The sequence below is a fragment of the Antrostomus carolinensis genome, unplaced genomic scaffold (assembly GCF_000700745.2).
Source record: "Antrostomus carolinensis isolate BGI_N321 unplaced genomic scaffold, ASM70074v2 scaffold8702, whole genome shotgun sequence".
NCBI classification, from domain to species: Eukaryota; Metazoa; Chordata; class Aves; order Caprimulgiformes; family Caprimulgidae; genus Antrostomus; species Antrostomus carolinensis.
Window position 1 is genome coordinate 26,499 of NW_010300177.1, and position 17,241 is coordinate 43,739.

A 17,241-nucleotide genomic window follows, 5' to 3' on the forward strand; every position below is an offset into this window, starting at 1 on the left:
CTTTCACTTTTAACAACAGATTTGCTCATTCTGTCTTGATTTTCCATAGTTTCCCTGTCTTCTCTCTGGCAGTGGAACACAGCTGGCTTTATGTTTTTCATTTTTATTTTTTTTTTTTTTTAAAAAAGGCTGCACAAATATTTACCACAGTGGGAAAGCCAATTAGGGGAATTAATTTTAGAAATTATACTCATGATAGATTATAAAACACAATACAAATTAAATAATACTAAACCTTATGTTAAACTGTTAAAATACACACTTTCATTATCAATGAGGGAGTACATATGTTTAAAAAACAAGAATATGAAAACACCTGCATATGCTGACATTTCCTAAAAAAATATATAGGAAATTAACAAAGCAAAATACAGGCTACACAAACAGCAGTGTTGCTTAAAACTGCATTATATACTACAACATCTCTGAACCAGTGCAAACTCCTCTTAACCCTATGCTCTCCTCCCGGGCGCTTTGCTTTTAAATCTTTTCCCAATTTCACCTGTTAGTAGGTAGCAGCAGTTAGGATGGCCCATAAAGGAGTTCTGATTCATTCATTATCTCTGCTTAATAAAGGCAAAAATCAGTCCATCTTTCTCAAATATTGACCAAGACAGAAAATTAACCAAATTTCTGAACGAGAGTGCAGACTGCTGCTACAGCCTGTAGCAGCTATGTTGTGCCAGAAAACAAAAGTCAGATTTTCTTTTTAATTGAGATATATTATTTTATGTGTCTTTGAGCATGGCCTCACAATACACCTCATTGAACTACATTATTTTAGCCATCAAAATGTTTCTTTTTACTCAGGTAGTTATAGTCTGCCTATCGGTAGCAGAGACTTGACACAGCATATGTTCAATCACCAATTCACAACTTACAGGGACAGTTGTGAACTTGCTGTAACTTGCACATCTTAAGAAAACTAAATACTGATGAAAAATTTATTGCTGGGGTCCACTTATTTATCAAATAATTGGCCAAATTATCTCAGTTCTGGCATGATTTTACTAGTAGGAAGTTCATCAGACAAGATTCCTATGAGCTTTTTAAAACATTTGGTTTTATATTAAAAAAACCACGTGGTATGGGTGCTTTTACTGCTAAAGTATAATTGATAAGAGGAATCTGGCAGTTGGTTGAGATACTTGTAATCTCTTCAACAGTACATCATCTGAGCGCAAGCAGACCCTTTATCTGACTTCAACCACCCCGAACAAACTTGTAAGGCATGCTCTTTTATCCAGTGCTGAAATAAAAACTTAATGCACTTACAATCCCTCTTCAAATAAAACTCCAAACTGTTCTGCCTGATGATAAAACCTCTCAAAGATTTATATAGTACTCTTTCCTTACAGATTAGATACTATCACATGCCCAAAATGTTGAAACAGCTCAACATGCTTTATTCACTTTCAATGCACCACGTTTTGACTCATCATCTTATTACATAGATTTGGTTTTGCTTTATAGACACCCATCACACCTGACACATATACAGGAGTCCAAATATGAAAAGTTGCCTCAGAAGTTTGTTCTGTAGCTTTTAGGAACCTAGTATTTTATAAAAACTCTAAGATGATACACTTGAAGAATGATAGATTAAATAAAGCTATAGACGTCACACATGACTGATAAAGAAAACCTTTGGCATGGCAGTCTGCAGGATCGGTTGTTTAGCTCAGTACGTTATCTCACTCTTCAAGTTAGTTTAAAATCAGTATTCACAGCAACAGTGAAATGTTGCTGTATCTAAACTGTGTCTCTGAGGCATAAATATCCACTATATAATGTTCTCCTAATCCTAAAGGACAGAGACATATGATAGAGCTCTAAATGCTTTATTGCTTAAGCTATAAATTTGAGAATCTGGCGCTGACCAGCTTGCCTGACAACCTAGAAAGAGTTTTGTTTAAGAAATGGAAATGCCATTAAAAATATCCAGCCAATCCAATCCTCTCCTTGCCCCAAGATAAAATACAAACTGCTGCCTATTTGCATATGAGAATGGTGAGCAGAAAAACTAATGCAGACAGACCTCCACCTCCATCTGCCCCATGAAATCTGTTCTGCAAATCACATTTTTACTCCCTGTGAGCATGGCAGAGCCATGATCTTCATCAACAGATTTTGTTCACTACTAACGTTCTAAGGAAATCATTTATAAGGGTGTTTGTAATCAAAGAACCAAGAAGTAGAAATCAGAAAAAAATATTTTCCTTCATTATAATTGCTTTTTATTGAGAAAACAACACATCTGTGGTTAAAACCAGCCCTCTGTGTTAAAGGCAGAGACATTTGAGGTTTCCAAGAGCTGCAACCAAAAACCTACTGATTTACATTATTATAAAATTCATTTTATTACATCCACCAGATTGTAAATGTAAATAATTCAAAATATGTTCATGTTCCTCACTGCAGTGTAAATCTGAATTAATATGGCATTGAAAATAGAAACACTAAGCAGGCATTTGAGTAGTCCCTTACTACTATGATACATTCTCAATTTATAAGGACTCCCTTGTAAAACACACTATGGTTTTATTTATGTCCCCCATACCCCCAAGTTCTAGTGGCAGAGAATTCATCTATGCTGCATTTTAAAATAATAGGCAGTTCTGACACAAAAGATTTTATTCAGATATGAGATAGGGAATGCTGATGCTAAAACTTGCTTCCACTCATCAGACAGGGCTTAACATGGTTTATAAACGATGACTGAAAGGATTGATAACAATTCGATAGAATTTCTGTAATTGCCATCTTGGTGTGCTGTTCACGGCATAAAAAATAGAACAGTCTTGTATTAAGGAGTTTACAGTCTAATTAGGCAAATCAGCAAAGGAAATACTGCCCTTCCTACACAAATAGGCCAGACAGGGTTGGTCACTGGAGAAATTAATCTTCCCATTCTGTGGGTCAATCCACAGAATTGTTTCATTGTTCGTTCCTTGTTCACAGAATTGCCCATTGTTTCCTATTCTGCTGGTATCTGTGTGGCACTGAAAAGTCTGCAAAAACAGAAGTTACTGAAACCTACTTCCAGCACAAGGCTGCAATGCTAAAAGCTTGTTACAAAGGACATATAAAATTATAAACTAACTTAAATAGATATTTAAAAGTTACTTACTCACAATATGAACACAAATGTGTCACCAGTAAAAACAAACTGCAAAATTTTACAACTGTTCCTGAAATTGTATAGCAACTGACCCTTGCAAAGATGAGGAGCTTTTAAAGGCTATTATTTATTTAATTCTCTTCAAACTGTTTTAAGATGCTCAAGATCCTATCAACCTTGATGTTAGACACATTACATACTTGTCAAACAAAGGAAAACCACCAGCACATATTAAAACATCTTATTCAAGACTTCCATATCCTAGAGCAACAGTAAACCCTTTTTAAAGGCAAAACCACAAGTGCTGTACTCCCCAACATACTACCAGCATCCCACCATTGCTAAACTGGGGTGCTGCTAAAAAGAAATCTTTTAATTTGTGATTGAGAGGGAAATCCTCAAAGACATAACACAGTCAGGCTGGGGAGAGCAGTAACAAGCTTGGAAGAACAAACCAACATGATATTCAGTTTTCCCATCTACCTGTGTATGGGCAAGAGTACACATGAAAAAAGGAAATCTAGAGTAACCACGAGAGCAGTGCTGCAAATTTGGGCATGAACAATTTGAGATATCTGATTGAAGGCAATTTAGGAGGAGACCTCACATATAGCCAAGCAGGAGAGGTTAAAAATCAGTGAACTGATCACCTGTTTTGTGAGACATACACTGGAAATCAGAAATCCCAAGAAGGAGGAAAAGTGGGGAACTACTACTTATTCTCATCACTGTTTTTCCTCACTATATTTATAGTCTCATTCTCCAAAGTTTAACAGATTTTAGTGCTGGAGGAGCCCATTATTGATACTCTACGTATCTCTATGTACAATTTTATGAAATAATTTTGCACTAAAATCGTAACTTGTTTGAATACTTCCCAATAGACTTAGTTTTTTTTACTTAAGTAAACAAATTTCAGGTGTAAACAAGGTGAATATCTTTCTGGTAAATCAGTCCCACCTATCACTCAACGGGTAATTCGTCCTAATTTGACTTCATCAAGACTACACTTACTAGATCTTGCCATGGTAACACCTGAATTTATAGTTTGTCTACACAGAGTTGTTGCCAGTTCCTATTCCTAGTTAAACCCTTCTGACTACAACGAGATTAAGACAATATTGGAGTACACTTCATATATACTTTGTTTCACTATTCTTCCTTCCATGTCTCTTTGTTGGCCACTAATGGACACAGAATCACAGAATCTTTCTAGGTAGGGACCTTGAAAGATCATCTAGTCCAATCCCCCTGCCAGAGCAGGATCACCTACAGTAGGTCACACAGGAATGTGTCCAGGTGGGCTTTGAATGTCACCATCGATTAGATGTTAGGAAGAAATTCTTCACTGTGAGGGTGGTGAAACACTGGAACAGGTTGCCCAGAGAAGTTGTGGCTGCCCCTTCCCTGGAAGTGTTCAAGGCCAGGTTGGATGAGGCTTTGAGCAACCCGGTCTAGTGGAAGGTGTCCCTGTTGATGGCAGGGGGGTTGGGACTAGATGATCTTTAAGGTCCCTTCCAACCCAAACCGTTCTGTGATTCCATGATTCTATGACATATTTCCCTCATGGCAAAGGAACTTGTCAGTTTTAAATGAGACTTTTTCATCTTAGTTTCTCCGTCTGCCTAAGTTCACATGTGGAAAATCCTACTTTCAATCCATTTTGGATCTTGGTAAATGGAAACTTACATGGTAGTAACTAACAGCTGAGAGATGGTAACTTTAAGAAAAACTGTTCTACTGGGGTCACAAATGTAAAATGATTAAATTTAGTTCTACTTTAAGAAAAAACACTGTAGGAAAAACATGATCTGTTTTGTATCTTGGACCAACGCTGCAGATTAAATTCCCTTGCTTCAAAGATGCATTTTCAAAGCTATGCTTATGGAGTTATCCCAGTTAATAAAAAGTAACAGCTTTATTAAAGAATACCCACTTTAAAAAAACCACCCTAACAACCCCAAACCAACAAAAATACCCCTCCCTCACATTCAAAGTACTGTTGATTTCCGTTACTAGGGGGAATATAAAGTGAGACAGTGGTGCAAAGTCCTGCCTCACATCTCCCCTCCATTTGTGTTTAAGACCAACAAGGAGACAGGAGTTCATGGTGGAGCACAATCCAGTTTCTGAACTCACAAAGAGAACACGCGCTGCTGTAATCTAGATTTTTGGAAAAATAACCACTGTCTGACAGACCAGAAGGAAGTGTCTGCTATCAAAACAACGATCTTAGAGCAATCAATACAAAACTAAAATTGAAGTCAACAGTTCTGCATGACAAACTCATGGTTCACAACCCATACCTTCTACCCCAGAGGAGGGAGACCTCTAAGGTCAGGTTTTCTTGCACTTTCTCCAAAGCTGGACTTCACATATTAAAAAACATTATGAATACGAGTGTTGACCACATATGAAAGCCTGCTGCACAGAGATACAAAAGGGATGTACATAATCTCACAAGTCAACTCCTGCTAAAACTGAAGCCAGTGAACAGAATAAGCAAATTATGGCATTCAAGTTTAAAAACAAATAAACCAGAAGCCTACTGGTAGTGAATTAAACAAAGGCTCAGCCACAACTTGAGTTGACTGTCTTGTAGAAATACCCAAGAACCTTTTTCTTCTAAACTGCCTTATATATTGTTTAATTCCTTATCTGCTTGATATGCAGCTCACTAACACTAAGAAACACACACAGATTCAATAAAGACAAATGCGTTGCCTAATGCATAAAAATGCGTAACTCGTGCAGAAAATAAAATCCGTTCATTTGTATTCTGCAGGAGACTATGTCCTAATCTGCAAATACATTTCAGCAGAGAGAAAACCTCTAAAGACTCTACATAGATATTGATAGAGAGATAAGGGTAAATAAAGGAAGATTCATGCAGCTGAAAGATTTATATATCTAGCCAGTTAGAACTCAAAGAGACAGGATTAACACACACGTAATTTAAAATGTAGACTGACTAGGTGTCAGTTAATAGGTAAAAATTTGGATCTGTGGAAATCATGGATAAAACTAACGCCTATGCAACATGAGAAACTTAAAAACACATAAGTCATTTTACTTGTATATGCCAGCTACTAATTATTGTTTCATATTTCATAATCTATATGTAATATAGACATTCTACATTTAGAATAGAAAAGACTGTTGGAAGTTGAAGCCCAGAAATGACAAGATTCTAATCCTTAAATATTACTTCTAACTTTAAGCTGTTAAATTATTGTCAGCCATTTCCCTCCACACCTTATGGAACCGACTCTTCAATTTGCCTATTCTGATCATCTCTAGCATCAAGCAGCAGTGCACACACAAGCACCCAGTATTCAGCTGTATGTATAACTGCTGTCTTGATAATCAAAGTTTGCAAATCTTGCTAATAAAGGAAAAATGTTTTTAAAAGCTATTTTCATGTAAATGAAAACTCGTCAAAATTAATCCTTCCAAAATGTCATCCTGTACATAGGCTGAACCGACAAAGTAAAAGATGCATTTTCAGAAAGAACAACCCACAAGAAAGTAAGATACTCTCTTCTAGGAACAACAGGTTGCTGATGTTGACTCCACTTTTAAATAATATTTCAGTACTAATATTTTCAGTTTAAAAAAAAAAAAAAAACAAAAAAAAAAAACGAAAAGAAAGAGTTAAATTTCTAATGCTAAATTCCTCCATTGTTTATTGATATTCATGACCTAGATCGGGAGCACCTAAAATACCAAGTGGATGGATAACACAAAATTATTTAAGCTGTAAAAACTGAAATAAATGAGTAGCTCTGTAGCAAAAGTCCTAGCAGTCCCAGTTGAACCAAATCCCTATGTAATAAAAGCAACAATATGGAAACAAACTCTCACTCTTTCAATCAACATGAACTATCAGAAATTATTACAAGTAAAGAACTCTTAAGAATACCTGAGAGGGGCTCCTCAGATGACACAGAGTTTACAGACCTCTAAAACAATGTCAGCTACCAAGCTAGTTGATGGAATGACTGTTTGAAAAAAGCATGGCATCAACGGAACATTAATACAAAACACTTGTTTAAGATATTCACAAAATAATGCCTAAATAAAAACCGTTGTACTTTTATTTTCAAAAGGCTTTTAACAACATTCCTGACTAGAAACCACTGAAGAACTTGACCTGTTAACATGATCAAAAACAAACTGGTTTTTTTGTTTGTGTTTTTTTATGATCAAATAGTAAAGGTAAAAAGTAGAATTTCTCATGATTATATGACTGCTTCTTCGCTGATATAAATTATATCGTGTTTGGAGGACTGCAAGCACTGAACAGATAACACTGCACACAAATGAGCTAGTTTATGTTCGTCAAGGACATTGTAGAAAGAAACCTCCAATTAATTAAAAGAAAAAAAAGTCTAGGGTAAGTAATTGACTATATCATGGCAAATAAAATGTAACAATTGTAAAGTCATCACATTTTAAAATATGCTAAATTAGCCTCATCAAGTCAAAACAGGAACCTGAGCCTCAATGAATGAAATTCAGATGCCTCTGGTTAATAATGTACAGATGAAGTCAAAGAGAGCCATCAAGGTGTTGGGATGCATAAACACAGACTGTTAATTTCCACGGGGGACACCACACCCGCTTCTCCCATTACTTCCATTCAGGAGGTATACTGGATATCACAGTGGGCTCTGAGCTAGAGGGGAGAAAAGTTACAGAGACAGAAAACACAGTGGATGAGTTAACATCACTGGAATTGTTTACATAGACTGAATAAACAACAGAATAAGGAAAAAAAGTGATGAAGTATGTAAAACAGAGCAGGGAATTTGATTTTCTGGATTTTACTATGCTATAAAACACAGAACAATGACACATGCCATATCACAAAGAGGTAAAAAAAAAATAAAAAATACAAAAATCTTTCTACAAAGTTTCAGCCTGTTTTGCACTCAATGCTGTACAGTGAACCTAGCCAAGAATTTAGCAAGAGACACCGAAGACCGAATCACACAGTTCATTCACCAATTTCTTTGCAACATAATAATAGAACTCAGAATACAACACTAATGAGCTCCTAATTTTTCTGAAACTGAGATAAAAGCAGAATATGCAATGTTTAAACCATTCTCCACTTACACCTTCATTACAAAAGACCTATTACAGAAACTGAATTATTCCCCATAAATCCACTCCAGAGCACTTTTCTCTTCCTCTGAAGGAACTGAAAAGCTACAGAATACCATAGTACCCAACACAACACTCAATACTGTCACGTTCACTCAAGCTATACTGCTTTTCTCTCCATTTTGTCTTCTCCGTTTTACTTGTGCAGTTAATGGAAAATATTTCATTTGCATCTTAAAGTATTCCATTAATCATACATGCTACAATTTATGTTCCCAGAAAAAATACATTTCACATGTTCTCATATGGATAAATTGCATCTTCAAAGAACGGAAATTAGTGTTTTAAAATATTAATTAAAACTTAAATTAAATTTCTTAAACTTAATTTTTATGCATTACCAGTAGAGAAACAATGTCTCTAAAATTATAAACAACATCATAACAAATTTACTCAAAGTTGATAGGACCATAAATCTTTCTTCTAATTAAGGATTTTTCACAAATAAAAGATTGCTGAGGATTAAACAAATAGAGCTTCTTCACTTGTATTTTGCCAGATCAAGCTACATACATGTCATTGTTACTTAGTAAATGACTTGGGAATTCTTAAATCTCACTGTGCTTTCCAAATCCTTCTCTTTAAATCTCTCTGATACATGTAGAAGCAATGGGAAAAAGTTGAAAATCACTTGACATTGACTTATTCCCACTCAGATCTTTCTTTATAAAGTCTTTATTATATTAATGTAGACATTACTACAGTTGTTCAGACATAAACCTTACATATGGCATACATAAATTGCCTATATGAAGGAAGAGAAAATGCGTGTGGGATGTACACAACACAAGTCAAAATTAATCCAGTAATTTTTCAAAGCTAAACATTAGAGAAAAAAACTCAGATAAAATAAGAAAGGTGCCTAAAGTTACAATCTTAAATTCATTTTAGATATCCCTTCCAAGTTTCAAAAATGCTTAGCACTCCAGCAGCTCTGTATACCCCAAGAGCATGAAAAAAATACATAATATAACAATATGAGGGGAAAGACTGAGATAACCTTCTCTAAATGACAAAGCTATTTGCATTGAAGTGTCATGCAAATAGTAATTACATTTTGTATTTGCATAATAATTAAACAATCCTTTTAAGACAAGGTGTGTCTTATAGAAGCTTCACAATTATTAACTTCTTATCTTAAACTAACCCGTGGTTTATCTACAGAAGCTTTGTTAGTGCCACTGTAACTTCCTGCAGCAAAACTCTAACTCATTCCTGTAACTTATGCCTTGTAACTGATCACTGAACTGAATGCCTACGTACACACACGTAACCTGTTAGCTGATACCTTACATGTATGTTAGACAGTGCTGTGAGTCAATGCAGACTATATTTTTATATATTATATGAAAACAAATGGAATTCCCATCTTAGATGGATAAAACTAAAATTTGATATGAACATTCTAAACCATGTCCCCCACACCAACTTTTTTTTTAATATATAAAAAACCCTCAGTATTTTGACCCGTATTTTTCATGCACCAGTTAACTAGAAAATTACAGAACCTGAAGAGCTCAGATAAAATTAATCAAGGGGATTAAAACAACGCATGCCTCCTCTCTCCAGTAGAGTGGGATGCTACTGGAATGTGAATTAAAGACTCTCAAGCCTTTGAAAAATGAGGACCCCTGAATTTTTTATTTTGTTAACTAATCATTAGAGAACTGGAAATTGCTGTGTTTCTGACTGTTTGATAGGTATCTGCTTCCATAAAGTACATTTTTAATTTTGTAAGAGCTGGCCTGCTTCCCAGTAGCACACTGATTTGTGGGGCCACTACTTACAGCACCTAGAGAATAATTAAATATTAAGTCCCTCCTTGATGTATGCAAAGTCTGACTAAGAGGATTAGTAGACACACTGAGGGTGGCTTTCACATATTTTCTGGTAATTGAACACTGCAATATCATTAAACTTATCTTTACTCAATAGAAATCCACATTGATCCTATTACAATATCTGTTGTCCCTTTTTGTATCAAGGAATGGTAAAGGAAAAGAGGGATCCCCTAAAAGCATGTAAGAAATGTCAAGCAAGAAAGGATAAAGCAGTCTAGAAGTAAGATAACAAGTTTTTGAAATATTTACAATTTAAAGTTCATTTAAAAAAGAAAAAATCACAAACCCAAAACAAACCTTTAAATACATTCCTCTATAAGGTAAAAATAGCATTTGATCCACCCACACCCCTCTTTTTTAACATGATCAAGGGTTTTGCTACTTCACCAGATGAGAAAGGATGACCAAATTAATAAAGGAGTAGTGATATAGAGAAACTGATACCTACAGACAAGGCAGACAGACCGACACAGCAGTCTGAGCACACATTTGAAAGATGTAATTCCTCACGTCTACATTTTGACCCCGCTTCAGTCAGGATTACCCAGCAACTTGGTAAAACTTAAATTGTGCTTCAACATCCCTTTCAGTAGAACGGGGTTGCTTTTGAAGGTCATTGCACCTGAAGCAATAACTTGCATGAGAAACTTAATTAATGCTTTTCCAAAAGCTCATACAAAAATCTCTCTTCGCTTTTCAGCAGTTGTGTAACTAGTAATTTCTGCAGTGTTTTTGTTTCACTAACATACCATGAAGGATTGTGAAATGTAAGCAGTTTTCAATATGCTATTTTCCCTGTTTGTTAATACACAAAATAAGAAAACATAATCATCAAATAAGGTCATCACTTGCTTTTTTTAATATCAACTTGTAGACTAGCATTTGACATCAGCTGACTAGCAGAGAAAAAAAATAGTCTAAGTAGTGGATCACTCATTTGTTTTCTTGGACATTTGTGAACAACTCTGAAATTTCAATGACTGGTGCGTAACAGACAAACCAACATGACTTCTGTCTAAAGCACACCTTAGTTACCTACCACAAAATATGAAAAAAAACCCCAAACAAAACTGAAAACAAAGGGTTCTCATCTATCACATTTAGCTTGAACTGACATGAAAATTATAATAATTTTAAAATACGTTCCAACAGGACTGTTATAATTGTTATATTTTCCTGCTCAAAACTAGGAGTATTCTAAAAATCCACCACTTCAGGAAACAGAAATCATTAACAGATTGTATGGAATGACCTAAACAGGCTGGAAGATTTGGACCAACAAGAGCTGCACGAGGTTTAACAGCCATGCTGCACTCAGGAAGCAAAGGTGGGGACAGCAAAACTGGGGAGCAGATCTCCTGAGAGGGCCTTAGTGGTCCCTGGTGGGCAGCGAGCTACATGTGAGCCAGCAGCACAAGCAATGTATGCAATTAATTGCTAAAACATCACAAGACAAAACTAAATGGATGCGAGTCTCATGCTGTGAAGCTATATATATTTTGATTTACCAGATTATGGGAGAAAATAAAAGTTATCTTATCTTATATATTTCTCAAACAAGTGTAATGAGTCTCACAAGGTTTCTGTCAAATACAGGTTCTTTTTCTGTCTTCAACAGACACAGCTGAAGGCTATTATCTACCTGTAGCTTTTCTCTTAAAATATATTCCAGTTGAATCTTTGAGACTTGAAATGCTTTTGAGTTGGAAAGCAAGTCACAGACAATACACATATTGACAAAGGACTGAACTGTAGATGAAGAATCCAATCATAGACAGACGAGTGAAGAGCAGCTGAGGAGTTAAGTACTGGTATTATTGTGAATGCACGACAAAAAGTAATTTCTAAAGAAAGCAAGAGATAAGCATTTTATTTTTCTTTTATGATTTTTATTATGATTATTCCCTTGAATAATCTTAGCACAGTGAGTCCCAACTGAGATATTTGTTTTCTTTTATATGAATATAAAATGTTTTTGTGCATAGATTTTTTGAGGAATATATATTAGAAATACACTATTTTAGGTCCATAAGGCCTTGTCAAGGAGGGGGAGGCATTTAGAAAATGGATGGAAAGTATCTCTGCTTCTGAGCAATTCTACGTGCAGCAAGTGACACTCATCTGATTTCAAAATGGCACAAGCTTGAAAGACAAGACTACTTCTTCTTGTTACTCCTTTAGTATATTTTCATTGTACTTAGAAATGCAGAACCTCTAAAAATATATACATTGATATCAAGCACTTCACCGAAAAGAGTAACAAAATAAAGTAGTTAAAATATTAATAAATAACTAACAAAAGCCTTTTTGTATATATGGAATTTTTCATATTCTGTTTTACAAACTCCAGTGTTTTCACTGTTGAGAACATTTACTAGATGACTGTTATTAGTCTTAGATCAACTTTTACATACACCTAAAAAATGAAAGTTAGATATTTTGTTATCCTTTAATTCAGAAGGAAACTTAATGGTTTAGACTTGAAAACTTGAACTAAAAGTACTCTGGCCCTGTTAGCTGGAAACAAATAATATAGCTAAAAGTAACTTCTTTCAGCAATGATTTTACCAGTTTTTTTTTTCTTGACTTTATACTGAAAAAGACTTAAAATTATCACTTGGCCAGTTAAAGTTATTAACCTATTTTAAGCACTTACTGTCTTCAAGTTGTTAGGTGCTGTCTCTTAAGAGTCAATAGCACACTAACTATCACAGAATCACAGAATGAGCAGGGTTGGAAGTGACCTCTGGAGATCATCTAGTCCAACCCCCCTGTCAAAGCAGGTTCACCCAGAGCAAGTTGCACAGGGCAGCATTCAGGCAGGTTTTGAACATCCCCAGAGATGTTCACAGAGGATGCTCCACAACCTCTCTGGGCAGCCTGTTCCAGTGCTCTGGCACCCTCAGAGTAAAGAATTTTTTCCTCATGTTTAAGCGGGACCTCCTGTGTTCCAGCTTGTGCCCATTGCCTTGTGTTCTATTACTGGCCACCACTGAAAAGAGTCTGGCCCCATCCTCTTGACACCCACCTTTTAGATATTTTTAAACATTGGTAAGGTCCCATATCTCAGTCTTCTCCAGGCTAAACAGACCCAGGTCTCTCAGTCTTTCCTCAGAAGAAAGATGCTCTAGCCCCTTAATCATCTTTGTGCCCCTCCACTGGACCCTCTCCAGAAGTTCCCTATTTCTCTTGAACTGGGGGGCTCAGAACTGGACACAGTACTCCAGATGAGGTCTCACCAGGGCAGAGTAGACGGGGAAGATCACCTCCCTCGACCTGCTGGCCACTCTTCTTAATGCACCCCAGGAGACCATTGGTCTTCTTGGCCACAAGGACACTATGACCAAATGCATTCCCTATCAATTAAATCTTTCCATGTGAAAAGAAAGAACACACAAAAACTTCAAAGTCAGTGCCTGACACGGAGGAAAATCATTAGTGTTTAATCAAGTTCAGTATTATGTACTCCTGGTCACAAACAAAAGCTGAGAAGTCTATTAACTTTGCATAACTTTTTTTTTTTTCAGAGAATCATAAGGTATCAGAAATCTGATTCAAAAGGAAAGTAGGATTAGTTCCCGTATCAACAAGATGCATTTCAAACATATACTGCAAAACAGCATTTCATCATATAATCCCTGTATAAAACCAGTCTTATGCTATCATTTATAGCAATCAAAATTAATACCTTTGTTTCAGGCCAGCAAGCTCTGAGAACAGCTTGTGTTCTGAAGCACACAAGTAGCTTAACATCCTCGTCACTGAGATGGAAAGCTTGCTCCAGAATTTGCAATACTCTGATGCGAGGCTTCACTGCTAAAGTGTCATCACCGCAGAAAGGTCTCAACCAGTCCAGAAGGTCATCTGAAGAAACTACTTTGTCCCTGTAATTAAACAATACTGTATTTGGTCTTTGGTAATCCACTGAAAGTACTACATCTCTTTTCAAAGCTGTTAACAAGTACGTTCAATGCATGACAAATACCTAACGTTGGAAATGGAAGAGCTCACCTCTGTGAGGCTGCAGAGAAACTAGCCCTTGTAAATTAGGTGCCTAAAGCTAAGTGGTATAAGAAATTTTTCTGAACTTCAAATAACCATGTAACACCATAGAAATCCATCTATTACAGTTACGTATTCTCCCACATGCTACCTTGACTGCCAATTGTATCATGGTGCTAGATTTCAGCACCTGAAAATCCAAGCCTTTTTAAGGTGTCTGCTCCTGACTGATGCCTGCACTTCCACCCCACCTGACTTCATGGAAAACCAGCTTGACCGCTTGCATTTTAAGAATTACATTTTTATATTTGAAGTTTATTCATATTGTCCTATATGCTCTTTCTTTCCTTACAAATCCCTTCCTTATGTTTCACATACACAAATTAGTTTCTCCTTATTTTAGCTCTAACCAGTTCTTGTTTTCTTCTGTTCCATCTCTAGCAAGGTTGATTATTGTATGTTCTAGTATGAAAATGATTACAGAATGCCCATAATAGCTAGAATGGGGGGGGAAAAAAAAAAAGTTAAAAAACCTAAGTTTTTTGGGTTTTCCTGACTTGGGTAATTATAAAAACTCTTAATTAAATAATTTGATTCAAAAAGTGTATTATATCGAATACATTCTAACTGTGTGAAAGTATTTAAAGTACAAGATTACCATTAAGTCAACTGTCCAGCTAGCAGTTGCAGACAGAATAATCTTATGTCTCTTAGAGGCTACAAACTAGCATGTAACAAATCACTAAATGCTGTCCTGCCTTCAGTAGTATTTTAAACAAAAGCTTTTTTTTTCCCTTAAAAAAAACCAAAAAACAAAAAACAAAAAACAAAACAAAACAAAACAAAACAAAACAAAATCCATGAAGAAATAAACCCCACAAGAAAGTGGTTCCAGGTGGAGTGTGATTTATAACTAATGTTCCCTTATTTGTCTTAATGAGACAGACAGGAAAGTAGTATCAGACAGAAAGCACTAATTTAACCTGTCTCACAGTGCTGAAATAATCAACACTGACAGCTTACACTTTCATATTACAAGGATTTCAATTTTGCTTAGGCTTTATATGGTCTGAATGATGCTGTTAGCTCAGAACTTCAGCTAAATTAGACATGCCTCTGTTGAACAGGTGGCATTCAAACTGTAAATTAAAAGTTTGGGAATTTAAGAGGACCTGCTGGAATATTTCAAGAGTTCTGCAGAACTCACACCTAATGTTTATATGCGTTTCACTTAGGGAAAAAATTGTATTTTAAAATTGAATAGCTGAGGTCAGAATATAATAGTACTGACTCCCCGATTCTACCTTGCAATATTGCAAATGAGATTTAACATAGATTTTGACATTAATTCAGTCTACTTCAGTATCCAGTATTTAACTAATCTAATGTCAGTGGCAAAGCCTCCACACAGTAGTGTAACTGGTTTTGCTGGCTAGCAGAGAGTGTGGGGTTTTATTACTATTATCATACAGGAATTCTTAACTTTGTATATCTGGAAAAGAAAACAAAACAAAACAACTGGTTTTTTTTTCCTTGTCTTTACTAGAAATCCAATGGAAAACATCAGTGAGATATACAGACCATTATGTGATTTGAAATAAGGAGATGCCCAAAAGAGGAGGAGAAAAAAAAAAAAAATGTAGTGAAACTTTATACAGCACTTGTGAAATTGTTTCTACACCATATTCTACAAATATTGACAAATTTAGTGAATAAATATTATTTTTAATTCATCTATTAAACTGAAACAAAAGCAGTGAAGTTCTAGAAGATACACAATCTGCAGTAGTTACAGCAGAAAAACCATTTGCTCAAAGCATCATAATACATAGTTATCTAAATTTTCAGTTCAGTGACTTGCCTTCTTCCAAATGATCAAATAAAGTAAAGGCTTCTGTCACAACTAAGATTTTGAATCTGATAAATGACAGCCTGTTCCAGAATAAAGTCTTGGAAAATTGAGTGCAAACCCATTAGATATATATATATATATCCATGAAGAAAAATCATCCATATTCAGTATCATACCTTTAATATTTTCATGAGAAGTATCTTTCAAAGTCTTAACCAAAGAATCCATACAGTAACTTCTTACCCTTTCTCAACACTTGCATGCACTGCAGAAACAATGCCTTCTAGGACTCCAAGTGGATCTTTCACTGATGTAGATGAGTCATCATTTCCACTGTTAAGGGAAGACATAAAATTACCATTAAAATGGTCCTTAATATTGTATCTAACTCTATCCACCTGTAGGATTTACATGAATTGTTCCATAATATAGTAATTTTCCACTTTCCCTGCTTAACTAGTACCTTTATTTTTATCACAGAATCACAGAATGTCAGGGATTGGAAGGGACCTCGAAAGATCATCTAGTCCAATCCCCCTGCTGGAGCAGGAGCCTAAATGAGACCACACAGGAAGGTGTCCAGGCGGGTTTTGAATGTCTCCAGAAAAGGAGACTCCACAACATCCCTGGGCAGCCTGTTCCAGTGCTCTGTCACTCTTACTATAAAGAAGTTTTATGTCAAAGTAATGCAAGGAACAACAGGAAGAGTGGGAAAGAAATACTAAAATACTTCAGTGAAACTTAAAACTTAAAAGAAAAAGAATAGTTAAAATATAGCACTTCTAACACAGATTAGGTCAGCAAAATATCCACATGTAAGTAACCTCATTACCTTAAAGATCTCATCAATATCAGCTAAACAGATTAGAAGTTGCACATAAATGTCATATTTTCTTTTCAAATATTATCTTGCAGTATCTCTGTTGGTTTAAACAAACTTGACTGTAACCTGAGTCAAAAGAATCCTATCTGCTGATTCAGTAGATTTCTTTTCCCACCCCTCTGAGATTCATTTTCAATTGTATCAACCAGGATGATGCTTACTAGAAACAACAAAATCCGAAAGGAGGGAACACATGGTCAAGAACTACATGTGGGGAAGGGGAGGATTAAGCACCCACTATACATGTGTAGGAATAGAAAAATGTGAATAACACTGCCCATCATACGTTCCAGTTACACAATGATGTTCTTCTGCAGGTCAAAAGGTAGCAAATATTGTAGGACTAAATAGATAAATAAAATCACTCTGTAGG

At 35.6% G+C, this 17,241-nt stretch overlaps 1 protein-coding gene across 1 annotated transcript in view; it reads right to left on the bottom strand.

Annotated features, from left to right (window-relative positions):
• The window catches only part of LOC104521133 (neuroblastoma-amplified sequence), a gene marked incomplete at both ends in the record, with an annotated part of 57,940 nt that overhangs the window by 12,415 nt on the left and 28,284 nt on the right, over window positions 1–17,241 (bottom strand). Inside the window, 2 exons of the mRNA XM_029083766.1 lie at window positions 13,820–14,015; window positions 16,229–16,318. Coding sequence (XP_028939599.1) covers window positions 13,820–14,015; window positions 16,229–16,318 — 286 coding nt within the window. The remainder of the gene's footprint in view (window positions 1–13,819; window positions 14,016–16,228; window positions 16,319–17,241) is intronic.